General features: G+C 40.0%; 1 protein-coding gene across 4 annotated transcripts in view; it reads left to right on the top strand.

Annotated features, from left to right (window-relative positions):
• AFF2 (ALF transcription elongation factor 2) overlaps nt 1-21,553 on the top strand; it is a 349,128-nt gene that overhangs the window by 304,015 nt on the left and 23,560 nt on the right. For 3 of the 4 annotated variants that reach the window (XM_054839106.1, XM_054839108.1, XM_054839109.1), the window contains 7 exons: nt 4,000-4,162; nt 4,695-5,714; nt 7,838-7,962; nt 14,157-14,391; nt 16,311-16,450; nt 16,901-16,964; nt 20,319-20,455. In XM_054839106.1, coding sequence (XP_054695081.1) covers nt 4,000-4,162; nt 4,695-5,714; nt 7,838-7,962; nt 14,157-14,391; nt 16,311-16,450; nt 16,901-16,964; nt 20,319-20,455 — 1,884 coding nt within the window. The remainder of the gene's footprint in view (nt 1-3,999; nt 4,163-4,694; nt 5,715-7,837; nt 7,963-14,156; nt 14,392-16,310; nt 16,451-16,900; nt 16,965-20,318; nt 20,456-21,553) is intronic. The other variant, XM_054839107.1, reaches the window with a different exon arrangement.

A 21,553-nucleotide genomic window follows, 5' to 3' on the forward strand; every position in this document is an offset into this window, starting at 1 on the left:
GATGATTGTAATACCTCCAGTGTTTGCTTTGTGTGTTTGGATTGCAAGCTCTTTGGCCCAAGGACTGTGTCTCATCGTGTATTTACACAGATCCCAGCACAGCGGGTCACTGGTCTCAGTAGGGGCCTCCAATCTCAAGTGATAATAATGAACTGGCTTTCTTCTAAGTGTTATTTACCCAAACAATACTGTGTTCCATTGTGCAGCATTGTTTTTATTAATTTTTTTTTCAGTTCAAATGAAATAAAAACATTGTCCACCCAAACGCTGAGGAACAATATGAGTGCTCATCTCCTGCTGGGAAATAAAAATTCAAGAGTTTCAAATACCAGTGCTTCCTGCCCCCTTTAGTCACTTTGAGGACTTGTGTCTGATGATAAAATGCTTTAAATCCATTTTAGACCTTGTCCGGGCTGGCATTCCTCGTCTGGATCTTAGCAACACAACAAAGCTTGCTTTGAAAGTCTCTTAGAGAGGCAACCCCCAGTTCATGTAGCTGATACTTATGTGAAGAAGCCCAATTTATTTGTATAACAGCTGCTTGAACACACATTTGCAGAATCTATGCCAGCATCTTTTAAAACATGTGATTTAACTTTAAAGCCGAAAAAGTCTTTGGGAAAAGTACAAACCAACCTGTTCTTTTGAATTAAAAGATATATTTTATTTAAGGAAAAAAAACACAGAAGATAACCCAGAATCTCTCCACTACACTCATTTTATTGAAAGCAAAGATTTTTTTTTTTCCATGCACTTCTGTGTGAAAGGTCTGTATATTTTCTTCTGTTCTGCTGAACAGCATTATTAGAAGTTGATTGTGCATGTAGCTATGTGCAAGATCTCTCTATCTGTAGTATGGTGAGATGCTAGGAAAGGCATTCTGGGTCTTAACTGACTGTTTTGCAAAGCGTACAAACAGAGTTACTCTCAACCCAAACTACATGATGAAAAGTGAATGCTTCTACTTTAAAAATGTAGATCAGCAATAATGTCTTCAGCATGAAACCACCCGATGTAGCCAAGGCATAATTTTATTATCCCAGATGAAAGACAAATATGACCTCATTGTGTTTTGTATGAAAAACATTATTTTGAGTCTGTCTGGTTCCTGCAAGCTTGCTGAGCTGTGTTATTCAGTAATGTTTGGCATATGATAACTTGTTCTGAGGCTGGTGTGCAGAAAGAAAGAAAATAAGGCCAGGTTGGAGCTGCCATCTATTTCCATGGGTTTATTCTTGCCCTTTGAGTTCTTTGTCAGACAGTTGCAGTCTGCCACAGTACAACTCCAGTTGTTTTCTGTAAGCACATCCCAGCTACAGTGTGAGTTCTCCTCCAGAGCGCTAAAAGACGTAGGTTGTGCTTAAAGGCTAGAAAGGTCTGGCCTTAGCTGCTGGGACCCTGGCTTCTCCTTCTTTGATCTATTATAAGAGGTGATATTCTTTAAATCAGTTATCTTAATGACAGCAAACTTGCCAGCACTGAACACAGAGCATTTTCTTAGGTAGATCGGCACAGATGTGTGAGCAGCCCCACACATCCTTCTGTATGGGGCTTGCCTGGGCATAAACCACCCCAGGCAAGGAGCTGCATCACTGCCAAGTCTGGTGCAGGTTTGTATGCCCTGCCACGAAGGTGCATTAGTTCCCTGCAGGAGCTGTGCCGCAGGCAGGTGGTGGATGCCCCACCGGCTCCTCTGCAGGACCAGCGTGTGCCAGGCAGCCATACGCCCGGCCCTGAGCCCTCGAAGAAGCTGCTGAGGGTTGAACATCTCCTCGTCTTCACAGCTGGCTCTCCGCTAGGGTCGTGGGAACTGGAGTTTTCAGCAAGGATGAAACATTAATATTGCTATGTTCACTTCCATTTTGGGGTGAAAACAGATGAAGCTCACAGATTTAGGGAAAAAGTCATTTCTAAATTACAACTTCATTGTTCTGGTAATTCCATAAATAACATTTTTTTCAAGGCTGATGTTTCATTTTGGTATTTTAGAATGGAATTGCCGTGCTTGCCTCCTCAGTTTGGGAATCCTTGAAGTTTTTTTCTATTTTTTTCTTATTCTTTCTTCTTGGAAACAATTGTAATGAAGTAGGAAAACTTGGTTTTCATCTACTTTTAGTGTTTTCCAAATAGAAAATATAAGACCAAAATTACAGTGTATTGAATTGAAAGGCAAACTCCCCTGCAACCACATTCACTTTTTCTCTACTGTTCTGTTTCCTCGTTTACTGTAAAAAAGAAGTGAAAGATATATTTCCCTACACTTTCTTGAGCTTCACTGAAAAAGAGGGATAAAGAAAGAAAAAAAATGAGTGCACAAAAGGTTTTCAAAAATAATGGCATTAAATAGAAAGTGTAAGGTCCGTTTTTTAATTCAGCCATGTTTAATTTTCCGTAATACTTTTGGAAATGACCATATTTTTAAAAGCATCTGTTCTTTTGATTTACCTGTTACTTCCAGTTGAAATTTTTTAAGTAGCTCTACTTGAGTCAGTTGAGTGAAGAGCCTCTAGAAGAAGAAAAAAAAAAAGTATATGCACTTAATGAGCAACAAAGTTAGTGATCTGCAGCAATTACCCAAGTGAGTAATTTTGTTTCATTAATGCACCCTAAAGCACCAAGCTGTTTTGTCAATGGGCTCTGCAGGCCCATAGCAATGCTCAAAGAGACAGTTACGTTACCAACCACGGTGTAAGGGATAGGTTTACCAACAAGGAGGGAGAGAGAAAGTAGCTTAGCATAAGAAGAAAATTAAAGACCATCTATTATTGTCACGGAAGCCAATGGCAATACTTGTAAAGACTCTAGCAGAGCAGGGTCACACATCAGTTTTTTCTGGTTTTTCCAACTTCCAGTTTCTTGGTTGCTGTGGTTTTTTAAGAGGGCATCTTGATGCGCATAGTGTGTCAGTCTGAAAGGGGAGGGAAGGCATGTACGTGGCTTAACTGAATCCTTCTCGGAGGAAAGTAGAAAAGCAGATAGCAGAAACGAAGGCAAAGCTGTATTACAACTTCTAGGCACCTCCGGATCACTCGATATGGGACACACGCAGCATATGATATATTAACGTGAAGTATTGAATATCTGTGAAGGAGTACTGGCAAATGGTGTCAATTTTCAAACACTTTGCTTTGTCAGCTTCACAAATTTAAAATCAATCATCAAAAGGTCTCTGTATAGATCAGTTGAAGAGACATAAAACCTTATGGTTATCTCCCTGACAAAAAAAAGTTGAAATTAAAGATGAGTTTCTAAAGACTCAGACTGGCAGAATTCTGTAGTGCTAAAAACTGGAGTCATCCAACCTCTCAGTTTAGAAATAAATGCTGGGGAAAAACAATGACACCCAGTGCACTGCTAATAAATACATCTTGGAGGACAGTTGAACATGTGGAAAAATAGATTTCACAGAGAGGCTTATTTTCAGCATGAATGCCATTTTCTCACTGCATTATCATAAACATGAGAGAAAAAACAGCTATAAATAAAAAAATCTTGGGCAGTCCCTGGAGACTTGTCAAAAATATGTAGTTTTTGTATGCCGCAGTGTAAAAGTATTCACTAAAATTAATTTTTAAAATGCCCTGTCCAATATCAGTTGCCTGATGTCCTTCCTTTGATCATAAATTATAAATGAACCAGCAAAAAATGAAGAAACCGTGATTCTGTTAATGAATTATTTAAGTGTGATTGTTAGTTTTCACAATCATTGGGCTAATAAGCTCAGGCTTGTGACACCAAAGCGTTTCTCATTTGAGGGTGATGCTGATGGTAATGTTATTAACACCATTATCAGTGTGTCCCGTGAAGCATAAACCCAACCGGCTCCTTTGGTGGCGACGCAGTGGCGTGGCCACTGGAGCTTTCATTGGGTCTGTAGCGGGAGAGGGAGGTGACACTGAGGGAAGTTGGTGGGAACAGGGTTCGCTGGGTGGCTCCCCCCAAGGCAACGCTTTAAAAAAGACAAGCAGCATACTGACACCAGAGGATCTTCTCCCGCAGCAGCCTGCCGGTGCCGGCGGCACACGCAACTGGCTTGGCCCATTCCAGCGGTGGCTCCGGGAGCTCCAGTGAGTCCGAGAGCAGCTCCGAGTCCGACTCTGACAGCGAGAGCAGTTCCAGTGACAGCGAGTGCAACGAGGAGTCGCGCAGTGCCACGCCAGAGGTAAAGCCACGCTCTCAGCTCCTCCCCAGCGGGAGCTCGGAGGGGGAGGCGTGGAAGGGAGTGAAATCCTGCTCCCTGTTAGGAAAATGTTGGAGTTCTGTGCTGTTTGATGCTGTCGACCTTTTTCTCCCTTCACAGTTTTACGTATATGACCCACATACTCATTCTAGCTTTTGGAAGAATCCTTCTGGCCTACATTTGAATTGCTTTAAAGAAATATTTAGATTTTTGCCAGTAGCTAGAGAAGATTTTATTGACACAGTATTCAGCTGGGACTGAGGAAAGGCAACATGACAGAACTATGTCTTCAGGGACCAGCTAAACTTTTTAGTTGTATTAAATTTCTCCAGGGCCACATTGTAAACCAGATAAGGAAGCCTAATTAACCATAAATACTCCATAAATACTCCCATAAAACTAGCAGTCACCACTAGTTGACTGAAATAAAAGGGTGTGTTAAAAACGTTCTTATTTAAAGGAAAAAGCATTGCTTCTGTCTGAGATTTGTTCCTTTTCGTTCTTCAAACTGCAGCCGGAACCTCCCTCAACAAACAAATGGCAGCTGGATAAATGGCTAAATAAAGTGAACCCCCACAACAAGACCATCATCAACAATCAAAATGAGCCTCACAGCGAGACCAGCTCCCAGGCCCAGAGCAACCAGCAGGCCGAAGGGCCAAACAAAGGGAAGCTCAACAGCAGCCTGCCCCCGACCGATTCCAAAGACCGGGCGATCCTTAGTCCCATCCGAGAGAAAGCCAAACCGCGGGTTGCCCAGAAAACCCCAGAGGCGAAAAGTTCCAAGCAGAAGTCACCAGCTCATAATGAGCCAACTTCACAAAGGACTACTGGGAAAAAGCAACCCAAAAAGGTAGAAAGGACTTCCAGTGTAGAAGAGTATATCTGGCCCAAACCAAATAATACCAGCAACACTCCCAAAGAAAAAGACACACAGGAACCCCCCGAGCAGCCAAAGGTTCGAACTAAAGCAGCAGTTGCGAAGACCGCTCCAAGGAAAGAACCACGAACTAGCACAGGTGTCACTTCAGAGAAGAAAAAGTACAGAGGCCCCAGCAAAATTGTCCCTAAGTCCCGGGAATTCATTGAAACGGATTCATCTACTTCTGACTCAAATACAGACCAGGAGGAGAGCTTGCAGGCTAAGGTATTGCCAGCTTGCACCGGGTCTGGCAATGGCGTCAAAGTGAAGGACTCTGGCAGTAACATCCTCAGCGTAAGTAGTTTAACTAGCAATGGCAGCAACACATCCATTGATCAGACCAGCAATGACTTGGAGGAGCAGCTCTTTTCTCCCATCCCAGTCGTACAAAATGAACTTCTGTCCCCACTGAGAGAATATGAAGAACTCAAATCTCTGTGGGTGAAAATAGACCTTAGTTTACTCTCTAGGATACCTGGGCAAGAGCCTTTTGAGACCACATCTGTGAAAAGTGAACCAAGAGAGGCAAATGTGAAACACAGGAGACCATCTCGAGAGTCCCCTACCCCAGCAGCTGAAAAACCATCCACAAAATCCAAAAGGAAACACAAGGTAAGTTGTTTTCATCATGCAGAGGAAAACACTGAATTTCAATGAATCCTTGAGGTCAGGACCGCAGGCAGTGATTCCTCACTGCACCTGCAGCAGGGCTGTAAAGAGGCATCATAACACTAAGGCTGTATTGTTTTTACAAAGGTCATATATTTACAAGTGCATTACAAATTAACATCAGAAACTAGTAACAAACAAACTCCAGCTGACAAAATCAATGAACAATGTATTTTTTTGAGCTTACAAGCTTTTTCACTGTATTTGCTCACTTACCCATTAATTTCCAGTGTTCTGTAATCTGCAGAAAGATTCCCAATGATGAGAGTTAGTATTACTGTGGGTTCAGCCATACTCAGAAAATGTGACTTCTGTTTGGAAGGCAGGGTTTTACTGTCTGCAGAATTAAGGCATTTTCACCACCAGCTTAAACAGGCATAGCTTCATTAAAGTCAATGAAATGGTGCTTGCTTATGCTCCTGGTGAATTTAGTCAGTATATTGTTTTGTTGTATAAACAATTGCGATTCATAGAAATACCATTTGCTTAACTAGCTGCTTTCTCTACACAGCTACCTGAAAAAGCAAATATATTTTGACTTAAGGTGTTATGTTTTATCATGTGGTTTATGTTATTTATGCCCAAGGGTATCCTGTCTTGTGGGATATGACAGTGCACTTCAAACTAAATGTGTTTTCAGAAAAGAAACTGAAGTTTTATACCATAAGTGAATTTGTGTACTCAGTTTTTCCAGCTGAAATGGTTGTGCTCTGGTCTGCCTGTGAGAAGTCATCATAGCATATTTTTTTTATACCCCAAATTTTATAAATCATTGTGAATGTGACTTCAGCTGTCTGTTCTAGTGGACTTCTTGAAATCCTGAGTTTGAGCAGTCCAGTGGTACGACAGAGTTAATACAAGACAAAGACAGACAATGCCAGGCAGACACAGGGTCTGCACCCCTGCCTACATGACTCACTGCACTGGCTCCTTCCCTTTTGAATTAAGTGGAAATAATCCCATGAGTAAACTCAGCAGGTTTTTATTCAATTTATATTCTAGCTGTATTCTAAAGGCAGAGATGTAAGAAGGAAGGAGAAAAGAAGAAAGAGGAAAGGGATGTATAAATGTCCATACTTACGTGTATGTATAAGTACACCGGGGTGTATACTAATTTTACAAAAAAACCTTCTTGCTAGGTAACTTAGTGGAGTGTCAGTATTATGCAGAAGGAGTCTTGGCTAAAACACAAGTATGGTATTGGCAACTAAACTGGGGGCTCCCAGGAAAATAAAAAAAAAGGGTTATATGCAAGTTGGAACCTCAAATTTCATTAGCTTGGACTTTGAATCAGAAAGTAACAAAATGAGGAATCTCACTCTGGGACTGTAGAAACATAAGCTACACTCTGAAACAGCCTTTTCAGTTGCTGTATGATTGTTCACTGCTACCCAAGGGGAAACAAACCAATTAGGATGACTTGAGGGTATATCAACAGTTAAAACAGGGTAGGGAGAGCCTGATTTGTGTTTCTAAGTCATGCTATTAAAAGATTTATTTTAGCCATCTACTAGTGGGCTTGAAGGCTGATATGAAGGTTCCAGTGACAGAGCAGTAATCAGCTTTGCTTGTATCATCCTAGTTCAGGCACAAAAGTCATGCATCAGGGAATCTTTCAAAGCAAATTTTAAACCAGCTATCGCTGTTAATGACTACCCCAGCTCAGTCCTGTAGTCTTTTAGTCCTGTGAGGAATACTTAGGGAAGTTTTCCCATCAACTTCCATTAAGTCAATGAGTAAAAGCTATTTACTTGAGTAAGATTTGGTGCTATCAAGTCATTCCGTCTGAATTATTAATTAAATTCCAGTGCACTACAGAAGATAACTGTAGCACATGAGGTGTTTTGCTTCCTAATTATCTGGCTATGTCACTTGTTATATAACTTCATGTCATGTGTTTGGAGCACGTTTAGCCCTGATTTCAGGTGACTTTCACTTCTCTTAGACCAGTATTTTAACTACTGCTACTGTAAAGGAAATACACTGAGATTCCTGAGCTCCTCTTGATGGCAAGTGAAATTGTGCATAGATGCTGGATCTTTCAAGCTCTACCTTTTCTGTTAAAGCAGACGGAAAGCCTGGATACCTTTGTTGAAAGCAAGAAGCAGCGCCTGGAGGACCCTTCAGCTTCATGCCTGCTCCCACCTTGTATCTCTCCGATACCGAATCACAGATTAACCAGCACTAAAGAGTAAGTTGGGGTTTTTTTCACATAACATTCATGAGGGATTTCATGGTGCTGTTCTGCAGATGTCTTTGGTGTGGAGCCAGATGGGCTTTACAGCCCGTAAGCATAAGTGACCCAGCATTGTTCTTCCCATCCATCAGGAAGAGGATCCACATAGTTTTGGAGGAGATTCATTCATCCTTCTGATGGACTACAGGAATTCAGAGTGCCACCACAACCCTGGTGTACTCTTCTACCCCCATACTGCATCTTTTCAATGTTTTTTCTTGCCCCCATCTTCCTTTACCTCTATGGCCAGAGAATCCTACTAAAAGTGGGCTTTATTTGATTGCCTGGAATTTATTTTTTAAAATTGTTTTCATAAGAGACAGTTCTTAGTTTTATTGAATGAAACAGGGACTGTGCTGTTCACTTCAGTGGCTCTTACTGTTTAACTGTGTATACAGCAATGCCAGGGGTGACCATCCTAAATGTTTCAGACATACGTGCTTTGTATTTCAGCAGACATATAATCAAATAGTTTGTGCCTTTCAGTGTCTTTGAGAGATGGCTATAATGCTTGAGCAAACAGGCGCCACGTAAATAATGATTCTGATTAGTATAATCACAAGATTAACATTCTATAAATAACCAAAGAGTCCAATTCCCTTCTGTCATCAATTTTGTGCTTTTACGATTTTGAGATGAGGCAATTCTTTCTGCTTCGCACTAGGGCAAGCAAAGAATCAAACCCACAATGTGCTTCTGAAAACAATTTGATTGTAGTAGTATTTAAATTTAGATAAAATTCAGAAATCATTTATGAAATAGCACACAAATTTTAAAATCCATAAAGAAAGTTGAGCATCATTTTATTTATACTGGTGTAATTATGGAGTAACTTCAGTCCTTGAACTAACCCCTCATTCTACCACTGAGAAAATCAGAATTGGAGTCTGGAAAAGGCAGATGAGTTCAAAGTTACAATGTGATCTGTAACATGTTGCACATTTGATAAACATCATGATGGGTGTTGCCTGATTGTCATTGCTAGAAATACAATGAGCAGAGATATATTGCAGAGAAAATCAAGGATTATCCATCCCCAACACCTCCACAATCCATTAAAAAAATCTTTCTATTCTTGTCGCCAGCAAGCCCTAAGGATCCACCCCCAACCTGATGTTTCTTAATTTGAGCTTGTTTTCCAGGTCATTAATTTGATTCCTCAGAGCTTTCAAGCCTTTGGTATTCTCTGTTAAAATACAATTGTGTCCATCAATAGTTATTTCCATATGCCATCTTTTCTTCTTGTCTGCCGCAAGTTTTGAAACAAAATTTTCTGACTTCTTTTCCACTGGAGTGATTGAGACCTGGATCACATTGCATTTGTTATTAGTGTCTTCTGAGTTTTCTTGAAAGAAATGCAATATTGTTTGATAATTCAGGTCTTCAACTCCCAGAGAAGGGCAAATGAATATAGATCAACGTATTTCCCAAAAGATTAGGGAGCTGGCTGAACTGTGTGACGACAAACTTCTGGAGAGCCCCAAATTATTTTTAAGCAGTCAGGAGTGGTTCTGTTCTCTAGAGCGTTAAGTACAGTTTTAAAGGGAGGCAGAAGAAAGGGGAAGCTGAAAGTAGACCATTCAAGGGCATGGGGAAAAATAACACTTCAGCAGTAAAAGGTTCAAAGACAGGCTTTGCCATTTGCTCCTTTATTCCTAAAGGGTCTACGGTTTCTTTCTGAACTCCTAAGTCTCTGCGTAAGGACTTGGAGGAATGAGGGTGATTCAGCTACAGGTATGATGATGATGTTCATCCATTAAGAAGGTGTTACGTCCCATGGCAGATGTTCTCACTCGGGAGGAACCTTAGGTCTCTCCTGTTAGAACTTGGTCCCTATGCCAAAAAGCCAAGTTCCCCAGGCAGACTTCAGAGACTTTCATTGGGCTTTTTTATAGATACAAGAGTGTTTTGACAGAAAGACCATGATCTCTGGGCCAAAATTTGGAGGCATTCAGGAGTCTGGAGGAACCAGTGAAAGATAAGCCATACCTGTGTTTTTGTAGCTCTCACTGGCTGCCTATCTATGGTTTAGGCATTTGAATACATTTCTCTCATAATCTTTCCCTAAATATATGGGCTCAATAAAGCAAACAAAGATGCACAATTAATTTTTAAAGGATTACATGTCTAATACAGTCAATTATATGCCTAATTTCCACAAGTTTCTATGACTACATGTACAGTTTGAGTGTAGAAATTTCAAATGGTCAGTTGTGAACTTAAAAGCCATTTGCACAACCGAAAAGACGGTTTGTATTAACTAGTCATTGCATAGGAGAGCTATCTCTGTTTCTTCCTTCCCTCACACACTGTGGGGCTGATGCCTTTTCCTAAATCTGATGTGGCACTTAAAATATATTTATTCAAACTATTGCCACTGTATTTTCCTTATTTCTGATATTTCATAGCAAATGAAGGAATAGATGACACTGTGTTTTGTCCAAGTAATTCATAGTAATACCTTGACACACTGCTGTGAGGCTGGATTTTTGTTACACCAGCTGCCCACTTTCCAGCAGAGGATTATTTGTGTATTTACTTGCTTGCCAGAGCAATTTTAATTTAAGCATTAATTGTATGTGCTGCTGAATACCATTTATATCTGAATACCTGATTGGTAGACCCAGTCCAGACAGAGCACTATTCGCCAACATTTGGCAGTTTATAACAACACAGAGAGTTATTTGCTGATGCAAACTCTGAATGGCAAACCAGCCTCATACCAGTGAAACGTGCCTGCCTATAAGTCTGTCTGAGGCAAGCATTTCAGCCTGTTTTTCAAGATTTCCTGTTCCCTTTTGTTTGACCTTTAGTTAAAGATGCACCTGTACTTGGAACGCTTCTTAGGTAGTAGTCACAACAGCGTTCAGTGGGGTTGGTTCACTTTGGAGCAGCCTTCTACATCCATGACAATGACTTCAGCTTCATTCAGCTGCTGCCATATGGTCCAAGCTAATGCAGGAGTGACCTTTCCCTGCTAACCCCCTGCAGAAAATCAGATACACCGTCGATGTGCGGCATTTCATTGTGGACGGGGAGAGCAGAGGCAAAGGAAAGCCAAGTGATTGGTATAGACAATGGCTTTGTCTCACTAATAGGCCAGAGATACCACTGCATACCACGAGAGTGGATAAAGAAAGGGCAAAGAAAGGCAGCTTGAAATGTGAGAGTAGATGGAAATTCTCTCTCCTTCACACACTGACCTCTTGTTGCCTGCTTGCTTGCTTTCTGCCCCAAAAGAAACCAGGCTGAAAAAAAAAGCAGATGGGGAGCCTTCTCATTCCTTGATAATTGGCCTTTTCAGACAGAGATTAAACCCTGCAGCCACAAGACCATCAGTTCTGCTTGCATTTTTTCCTTGCACTTTTATTGTGTTTCTCCTTAGATTTTAAATATAGTTTAACTAACAATCATGTCAGCAAATTAAACCATTGAGTCTTGGTAATTATTGCAATAAATTCATTCAAAATTAGTGATTACTGCAATCAAAGACCAGTTTCTTAGCCCATTAACAGCCCAAAGCAAAGTGACAATCTGGTTAACTGCTGGTAACAACCTATTTCATGGAGGTTATTGTTTACATAAATGCTTTGGCGTAAATCTGAGGGAGGTAACATTGCTAAATAAATTATCGGCTTAATTCCTGCGAAAAGTCATAAGATTAAGTGGGCAATGGAGAAAAAAGGGGGAAAAAAAAACCCAGACAGAGTAATAACCATAAGGTATTGTTGTTTTGTTTTGTTTTTTTTTTTAATTTGAGTTATGTAGAAAAAAAATATCCTCAAGTGCATTTTCCTTTGTGGTTGTTTTCCTACCCACAGAAAGACTTGTGTGCCAGAGGTGAGTAGCAGCACCTATATCTTGGTTTGCCCCATCTTATATTCAGGCCCAAAGATGAAGTGAACTGGTGAAGTTTTAAGTGGTGAAGTTTTTACCATGGTACCTGCAGCCTTCTTCATTTTTTCTTAATCTCTCTTAATCCTTCCACCTCTGTAGCAGCTGAGGACTGTTGCTTCAGTTGCTTTATATGTGCCTTAAATTTCCCCATGCAGTGGTAGACTCTGTGCAAGGAACAGAGTCCTGCCTTAGCCCTGGAAATAGCCAGGGATGTGCTGAGGAACCTCAGTAGGGGTGCAGGGTCAGATCCTAAAGGGGACTTGGCCAGTGGCTCACAGTCAGTTGTTCTTCAGACACTTTTGAGATAGATCTGCCAGACACGGTTGCTCTTCGCTTTGCAAAGCTGTAGCGGGGAGAAGGAAGAGCTCCGCACACCCCCATGCACAGGGGCACGAAAAAACGCTTTGCTCAGTGCTCCCACCCGTATATGCATGTTCAGGGTTCCCTGTGCAGGACACTCGGATGGGAGGCAGAGGCTTTGGATTCTGCTCCTGGGTATTTCACTAACTGTCTGCTTTGCCTCTGTACAATCCAATAACACAGGAACGCTTTCTTGGGGCAGTGCCTACCCTCCTTCAGAAAACGTTCCTCTGGAAAAAGTTCAGAGCGTTATTGTGCTATAGCTATGGTAACTTGTCTGAGTTCCAGAATGCCCTTTGGGGGTAAGAAAGCTAACAGATGGGGCTTTGAGTGAGAACTTCTTGGAGTACATGTTGCAGGACCACACGTGCGTAAAATCAGTCTCCTCGAAGAACTGCTAGTCTCTTCCAACCTGGTGGTTTTCCTTTGATCTTCTTCAGGCCCATGTGTTGTCTGAACAGGACAGCATCCATACCAGTCCTACTGTAAGACAATATGAATTCTGTGCTCATTTTATTTCTTCAGTCTGAAGATCTTTAATATCAGGGAGTTTCAAATAAGCTATCTTTAACTTTGCATCAGTCAAATTAAAATAGTTTTGAGTAGAAGAGCTATAAAACGTGAAACATGGGGAGTTTGTTTGATTTCACACTGTGATTTCACAGATAGGCTAAAATGTTTTTGTATCACCAAAGGTCCAGAGTAGGGGTATGACTAAAGCAGGTGTAGATATCGATACTGTTGGCGAAACTGCAAAAGAGGCCAGACAGGAATGAGAGAGAGCTTCAGAATGAGGAGTAAGGAAACTTGGGTTGCTTTCTGTTCTTTCCCTGATTGCTTTAAGGCAAAGTAGATCTATAATTCCTGACACTGACTGAAAGTGACTTGGAACGAAACATAAATTCTTGTTGACTTAATTTGTTATTGAAATTTTAGTCAATAATCATGAAAAGTAAATGATCATGTAGTGCAATATTAGATGTCTAACAAAAGATTAAAATTCAGGTTATCTTCATTGACTGAGCTAGGACAGTACCTAAAATAAAAATCTATGAGTAGATTAACATGTTAAACAGTCAGTGGGGTGTTGGGTTTTGTTTTTTTCTTTTTTTGATGGATTTGAGGGGAGGAAGGTCTAGCAGGTCTTTTTGGTTTTACTGTGTATCACAGCTGCCATTTCTAGCCAGCTAACAGTTTCTGTACATAAAACAGACAATAGATTATCATATTACTTGAGCTTTCATGTCAAAACCACATTCATTTTCTGAATCACGTTCAATTCATCAACCGATATTTGCTCAAGGGCTTTTGCCAGCTACAATGTATCATTTTAATATAGTGTTGAGCATTGGTTTTATTCTAGAGGTCAAATAATTATTATCTTGTTATTGTTATGGTTATCATTTTGTAGTTGTTATAAATTATTTTTTTTGTTCACATGCCATGTGCTATTATGGTTTTTTGCAAAGGTTGCTTATGTGGGCCCTAATCTACCTCTTAAAAAGATGCTTAATGTTAAACACATAAATAGTCATACTTGATGTCAAAGGAACTAACCCCATGCATAAAACTTTCCAGCACTTTGCTGAGTCAGAACCTCTATGACCTCTCAAATGAAGACTGACTCAAATTAGCATTTAAATTGGGTGCAATTTGTACTAATGCACTGGAAGTTGTCCTCTAAAGCAGGAGGTTTCTGCAGCCATTGAAAAGGCACGGGTAGCTCTTCTGTTTTCACTGCCTGTCCCCTTTTGACTTAGCTCCTAGGACATGGGGACTGCAGGACATATTTGAGGGTAGAGCTGCCTTCTCAGTAAATAAAATCTAGAACTTTGTGCTATGGAGGATTAACCAAGGTTCTTGAAATGCCACTGTTCTTATCTGTGTCCCAGGAGCAGCGGTAGCTCAGTGAAGAAGGTGGCAAAGAAAAGAGAAGAGAAGCTGTTCCCTCCTCCGTTATCCCCTCTCTTGGACGAGCCTGTGCACCGGCGGCACAGCAGTGACAACAGCTCCTTCAACCAAGAGACCAACATCACAAACACCTCTCAGACCAGCAGCTCTTCCTCCTGTGTTTCTAAACACAGAAAGAATGAAAATAAATCCTCTTCTAACCCCAAAGGAATCTGTGTAAGTAACCGACCTCAGTTGCTGGAAGTGAACAAGATAAAATAAAATGAACTTAGCTTTGTTCTGTTTGATTATTTTTTTTTCCAGTATCTATTTTTAAATGCTTATGTAGCCTCAAGCAGTGAGGAGTGGATTTTTGCAGAGCTGGGCTTAAGCAGCTCTTGCAGGTTCCATTTTTAGGTCAGCATTAGGCATCTGCTTGGCATTGTGTATCACTCCCTAAAACACCCAGTCCCTGAGCCTCAGAGGAGAGCCTTTGCAGCCAAAACCTAGCTGCAATTAGTCCCTTAACTCTGTAGCTATCACACACACATTTGGAAAATAAGGCTTCAAAAATTGTGGTATCCATCACCTCAATAATTAACCCAAATTGTCAGCCAGAATTAAGCACTGTATTTATACTGAATGTTGCGTCCTAAACTAAACAGACAATAAAAATCTAACCAAAAAGCTACCTGTCCATAGCACACTTAACATGGAAGTATCTTCTCTCAAGTTTGCAGGCTCCCAGCTTCCAGCAGTAAGGTTTATTTACACCTAATCTCTATTAATTACATGTATAAGCTTTTAGATACCATGTAAATATGGTTTTCCCCCCTCCTCCCAAAAAAATCATTCTGTTAAGGTCATCTCCCCACCAAAGATTTTCACACAGACAATTCTTTCTTGCTTGCTTTTCACCAGATTCAAATGGGTTTTTTACTGAAAATACATGAAAAAGAGCCAAAACTAGAAGCTGCAAGGCAAATTCACTAAAAAAAAGTAAAATTTCACATCAGTTTGTCATTGTCTTTTAGGTTAAAAAGGGAAACTTCAGGGTTTGGGCCCATTTTAGAAAACAGTCCTCCTTCTAGAGTTTCAAACATATCATTTAGTATCAAACTGTATCTTAGTATCAAACAACAAGAAGAAAATTCTGCTACAGAAAAGGACATGCATAGCCGCATTTTTCACAGTTCGCCACTTTGTGAGAGGTTGTTACCCTGCACTGTAATAGTAAAACTCACAAGTTGCCTTGGATTGTAGGTGACAAATCACTTCACCTTATTCATTCATCCCTGTTGCTTTCTGATATCATTGTGTCACTTCAAGCTGCGAGAGTAACACACATGCCTTCAACTGAAATCAATGCCAAAATGAACTGCATATGTCAGCAAATAAACAATGCCATGTAAACAGCAGGGCCACTTCCTCTCACTCCCAGCATCTCTACTCAGATTTATCTTTGGTTTATCTATTATCCTGATACATAAAATATTTGTCTTCTAGAATATGTTAGACTTCTTTCCCTAGTTCATTGGTTCATCTGTAATTTAGATTGCCTGGTTGTGGACCTAGCTTGCAAGTTGCAATTGCCTGATTTAAATGCTTCTGTTATGCTTCTGGTTTTAATTAATGCAAAGTCACAACTCCTGACTTCTGCTTTCCACTCTTCTCTCTGTTCTGTGTAGCAAGGGTAAGGAAACTGTTCCGTGCTGAAATCCGAGCAGACTTTTCAGACACCTTACAGTTACCTAATAATAATATAGAAAAAAGCAGTTACCTTAGTGTGATCTACCTTGAACGAAGCTGAGTTTACATCCAACCCTGCTGCATTAGATTTCCCCACCCTTGCTTTAACCAGCATCTCTAGTCAGTAACTGCGGTGTCCAGGCTGACTTCACCTAGGAGTGTAAGTTAATGAGTTCAGGTGAGGGGTCAGAGGTAGAGTCATATTGCCTAATTAATCTAATAGGTTTATGTTATAAAGGATGGAAGGGTGGTTTTGTGGGGTAACCTGGATGTGATTGGGTATATATGAATGCTACTTTGTGCCTTAGCCATTTTGTTTTGTTTTGAGGGGGTAGATGTGAGGGCTTATATTGTTGGAAGGTGCTTGTTTGAACTATGAAGTGTTGGTAACAGTCCTTTTTTAACAGGAGGAAGAATCTCACAGTACACCAACAGCCAACACTCTTCTTGACACCAGCCATCTAGAAACAGACATCTGGTCTGCAATGCCAACGCTTTCCAATGGGAATTCTGAGCCCAGAAGACCCAAAATAACATTTGACGATGTGTAAGTATTATTGGATCTCTGTGCTAGAATTTTCAGGCAAGCAGAGCTCCCGGTGAAAGAGAGTATCACTGATTAATGAAGGCTCTGTTGATAAATGTTTTCAAATCATGAATGTTGGTTCATGGTAATTCTTCTTCATTTTTTTATTTTAGCTCCTCTAATGGAAACTTCTTATACTTAATTAGTTTAAAATATTTTCCTTTTCCTCTGTTCAGCACACATTAATGGGTCCTTTGGGTGGCCAGTTTCTACAGCTAGTTATTTTACATTCTGGTCACCCATCATATCTTTGCATACAGCAGCTTCAGATTAATATCAGGTTAAGATTTAAAGAGATAAGTGGGCATGTGTGTTGAAATCGTTCTTGGAAGCAGTCAGCAATTTTCTTAAACAAAGTTTGTCCAACTGTATGAAAACAGAGACTTGAAATAATTGATTTTGTCTCCTTAGGCTTCACAATGCAGATTATTACATGCAAGAGGCTAAGAAGCTAAAGCATAAAGCAGATGCATTGGTGGGTATCACAAGTTTTTTCGTCTCTTTCCACTACGGACCTGGGTGTTACAAAAATGTACATTCTGAATGTCATCTAAAGCCTCAGAAACCTGCTATTGACTCAAGTACAGTCCACAAGTCAAACCCTGAGCAGTATTCCTAACCTTTAAGAATTTGTCCCAGAAAAAAAGAAACTGCTTACAATAGCTGGTATCTCTTCTGAGGAGGAAGAGTCATGCTGTTTATGAAGGATGTGAGATAATATCATGAAAGATGATGTGTATTTGAAATTTGTTTTCCTGTTCACTTTGAGCCTAAAACAGAAGTGTTGAAATATTCCATAGCAGAAAGTTAAGAAAGGCAAATCACCCTCCACCCCATTATCATGTGGTAAAACTGTTTGATAATTCCAATCCAGTTGTTCAAAATTTGCAACGATTTTTAAATAGTACATTCATTTTTATTGCATGCTTTTAGGCTGGTAAATAAAGACTCAACATGCTTCTTCCCAAAAAATCTTGCAATGAGGTAGTTCAATGCTGGGAAAGCTTTTTTGTCTCATTTTACCCCAGATGAAATTCCAGTAAGATTGACCTAATTTTGCAAAGTGTTTCAATTTTGATAAAACTACTTAATCTGACAGATTACACTCTATCATAGTTTGTTCAATCCAAGCTATTGCTAGCGCTGAAGTGCCTTTAATAGCCATTTGCTTTGTAGGTAGGGACTTTGCTCCTGTACGCTCCAGAGTGCAGAACAGCAGCTCCTTTAGGCAGGCTTAGTGGAACTTGACTCCTCTGTTTATTTAAACTAAGATGTCTAAACTGGAGCGTGGCCATTCACTTTGCCCCTCAAAATCACAGCTGAGAAAGAACTGGGTATTATTCACCTTTCACTTTATTATTTGTGGGGTTTTTACGTGCATCTTATATCATTCCACGTCAGAGATTTTATGCTTGGAAATAAGCATTTGTCAAACAAAAAACCAATCACATGCTATATTTTTAAAAAACAAAACAAACAAATGGGGGAAAAAAAAAAAGGCTTTCCCTCTGCTGTCGGTGAGCTGCAGGATAGTTGACATGTCAAGCTGCCTGCTTCAGCTCTCCGGGCTCCCTTTCGACATGGGGCACAGCATTACCAAGTGTGTTTTCTGTGGGAGATGGGTTCAGGTTTTTGGCAACCTGCCGTGCCTGTCAGTAAGTTATCAGTCGTCCCTCCCGACCTGCCCCTGTCCACGGGGTGACCTGCACCGATTCCTGCAGCCTGACTCAGCAGAGCCCGTTCAGCCAGAGCCCTGACATCTGCACACGGGAAAGGCTGGCAGAGGCAGACTGACAACAGCTCCCACAGCTGATTGACCTTTAAAGAAAATACACATGGTTCTGGCACAGGGCTGCTTGCTCCACGCTGGCAAATATTTACAGGCTAAGGCTCCTGATGATCTCAACATGCTATGTCAATCCACTTCCCTCCATAGCCTGATTCACTCAGAAAGTGTCGACCTGTCTCCCATCCTCTTACCTTCGACTGTGCCTTGCAGAATCAGGGGTGTTTCTCAAGCAGAACTAAGAGGAGCAGGCACAGCACATTGTGCTGTTGCCTGCAAGCAGACCTTGCCTGTCGCATGCAGTTTGACACCCCAAGTGCTCTTATGGGAATGCGAGGCCGTCCGCTATGATACAACGTGTTAGCAGACATAAATACCCATGAACATAGTATCTGCTTTTTCTTTCTGCTATTTAGGTCTCAACTTTTTTTTTTTTTCCCCCCACTCGATACAGCTGCACACAAATTATCTCCATGTAGCACATTTGCTGTGCAATCCCGTAGTGTTAGTTGTCCCATGGAAACAATTGCTTCTGGTTACTTGGTGCTGACATGACAAAGCACACACAGCATTGAAAGATGTGTTGCAGTGGCTAGAAAGATAATGCATGTGACCTCAAAATGTGTCAGCAAACGTTAATGAGATTTGTGGCAACGCTGTTCCTGAGCTTGTACGGAAAATAGATTTCTGGTGAAGGGTGAGGCATTTTGCGTCTTGTGGGAGCAACCCCATGAAAACCTATCCTTGTCTGGGAGGGCAGTAAGGAATCAGCTAATTTGGGTGGGCTGCTGCAGTGGCGACTGACTGTACCAGATGGAAGAGATCTTGGAGACCTCGCTCTGTTCTCCACTGAGCTGTGATGAGCTGGAGTAATTCTACCTACTCCAGCAGAGTCAACATAGAGTGAAGGGCAGGATCAGATCCCATTTCTGGCTCAGTCTGTGTCTCTGTACTAAATCTGCTTGCAGCTAGATTCCTTTTTCTTATACCACAAAAAGCCATCTTTGGAAGACTTGCAGCAGGGAATTTGAAGAATGTGCTGAGAAGTGGCCATTGGAATAGAGAGAAAAAATTTAGAAATATTTCCCCTTCTGTGATCATTCAAGTAATACCTATCCATTACACAAAGGCTTTGTACATAACCAGTGCACAAGAGCACAACTTGAAATTAAAGGTATGCAGAAGGAACTAGTTATAAGGACTGCTTAGAAGTAGCCACAAAGGCAAATATACTGTTACCTTGGACCAATAGTAAATGTTCTGTTTAACATGTCGCTAAGGATAGGCTTCCATTTTGTGAATGGAAAACATATGCAGATGCATCAAAAATGTTTTGATAGAGACATACAAAGAAATTTTTAAATTATTTAAAGTATATTGGATCTCTTATATCAAATGCCACATTAGTAGAATTCTTACATCCAGCTATCAAAAATTGAAAATGTTAAATACTATTATAAAATACTTACTATAAAAATGTCATATATAATATTCATTACACATAAAAAAAGAAATCAGTATGTCTAAGTCAGTTTAATCACAACCATTATGAGGGCTAAAACCTTTTGCAATAAAATCCTAGTAAAATAAAATATTTAGCAGTGCTATATTTTCTCCTTTTTTTTTCCTGTTCTTTCAGTCCTCACATAAGTGATGAGATTTTTTTCTGGTCAACAGTTAACACAGAATGTGACATCTGACAAAGGGCATGGAATTGTTACTTAACCCTTGCATGGTGACATTCAAACTTAGTTCATATATCGAGGAGCAATATGGATTTGTTCAAACTTGCTTAGTGTCCCTCATTGCCTGTGTAAATACATGCATGTCAGTGGACATACATTGACTTTCCACATCTGGCCATATACTACCCAAAAAGATTTGGTAAAAATATAGACCCTGCCTTAATTGCTGTATGAATTAGTTATTAGCAACCAGCATCACTTTGCTTTCATCCTAATGCTAGTGTTGCTTTGTGTTATGATCTGTCCACCTAGAAATTAAAGCTGAAGGATTTTCTTAACGGTGTCATTCCCATTTCAGCTGGAGAAGTTTGGCAAAGCAGTGAATTATGCTGATGCTGCCCTCTCCTTCATCGAGTGCGGGAACGCTATGGAGCGAGATCCATTAGAAGCTAAATCTCCATACACCATGTACTCAGAGACTGTGGAACTCATCAGGTTAATGTCCTTTCTGTGATCATTTTCATAATCTCATTTCAGTCATAATTAGAACCTGCTATGTTTTAAAAAATACCATTTCAACGTATTAATGATTTGTCCAAGGCATCTTCATCTCAGAAGTCATCATAATTAGTTCTTGCCATTTTATTAATGTCATGGAAAATTTATAATTGATGGACACTGCTTTTATAAATTATCCCCTTTAGAGGTTATAATGTGAGTGTTATAATTTGCAATATTCATAAAATTAAAATTGAAATGTAGTGGGTGGAAGTAAAGTATAGTAATTTCACTGTTTGGCAATGACACTTGTCTTTTAAAAGGTGTAGTTTTATAATTCAAAACATTAAAGTGAGTCTATCAGGATTTCTATTACAAACCCTGTTTTTAGAGGTTTATAACTTGGCTGTTAAAAAAAAAAAAGCTAGAAACTTGGCACATAAGATCATAGCCAGAGCGGAAGCTTTCTGCATGTATTGTTTTTTAAAAGTATATTTTTTAATGTTAGAGGAATATGAACCAGCTGAATTAGTTTTAATACAGTTTTGTAGACTCATAGGCTAGAATATGGATGAGAGCGCCTTTACTTACTAACAAAATGTCTGAATTATCGTCTTAAAATCTGCTACTGTTCCCTATAGCTGTTTCATAGTGTTGGCTGTGTAGAAATAATAATGAGTAACTAAGGGCTTATTTGCTTTACTTGTGCAAATTATCAAAGTGAAATCAAGCAGGATTAAATTTACCCGTAAGCAGAACAACAGGATTTTTCCTCTTCATTGTGACACACCTTTGCTTTCCCCAGTGTATGCTGGGAATATCATCGTTAATGTCAGTGTAATTACTGGCAGTTTACACAAGAGAAAGAAAAGGAGGCAAATCAGGCCCTAAATGTTTGGGGTTTAATATGATAAAGGTGGTTTTTTGCAGTATTTTAACATGCCAGATTAGCTATTAGGGACTGCCAAAAATAATGCATGTTTTACATTTTGAATAAGTAGGTATTTACATAATAAAATGTATCAAATCTTAAGAAGCTCTTACTCTCAGGTAAATAATATGCCTGTTAAACATTTAAAAACATGTTTTTTACAT

This window comes from Grus americana, chromosome 12 (genome assembly GCF_028858705.1).
Source record: "Grus americana isolate bGruAme1 chromosome 12, bGruAme1.mat, whole genome shotgun sequence".
Classification (NCBI taxonomy): Eukaryota; Metazoa; Chordata; class Aves; order Gruiformes; family Gruidae; genus Grus; species Grus americana.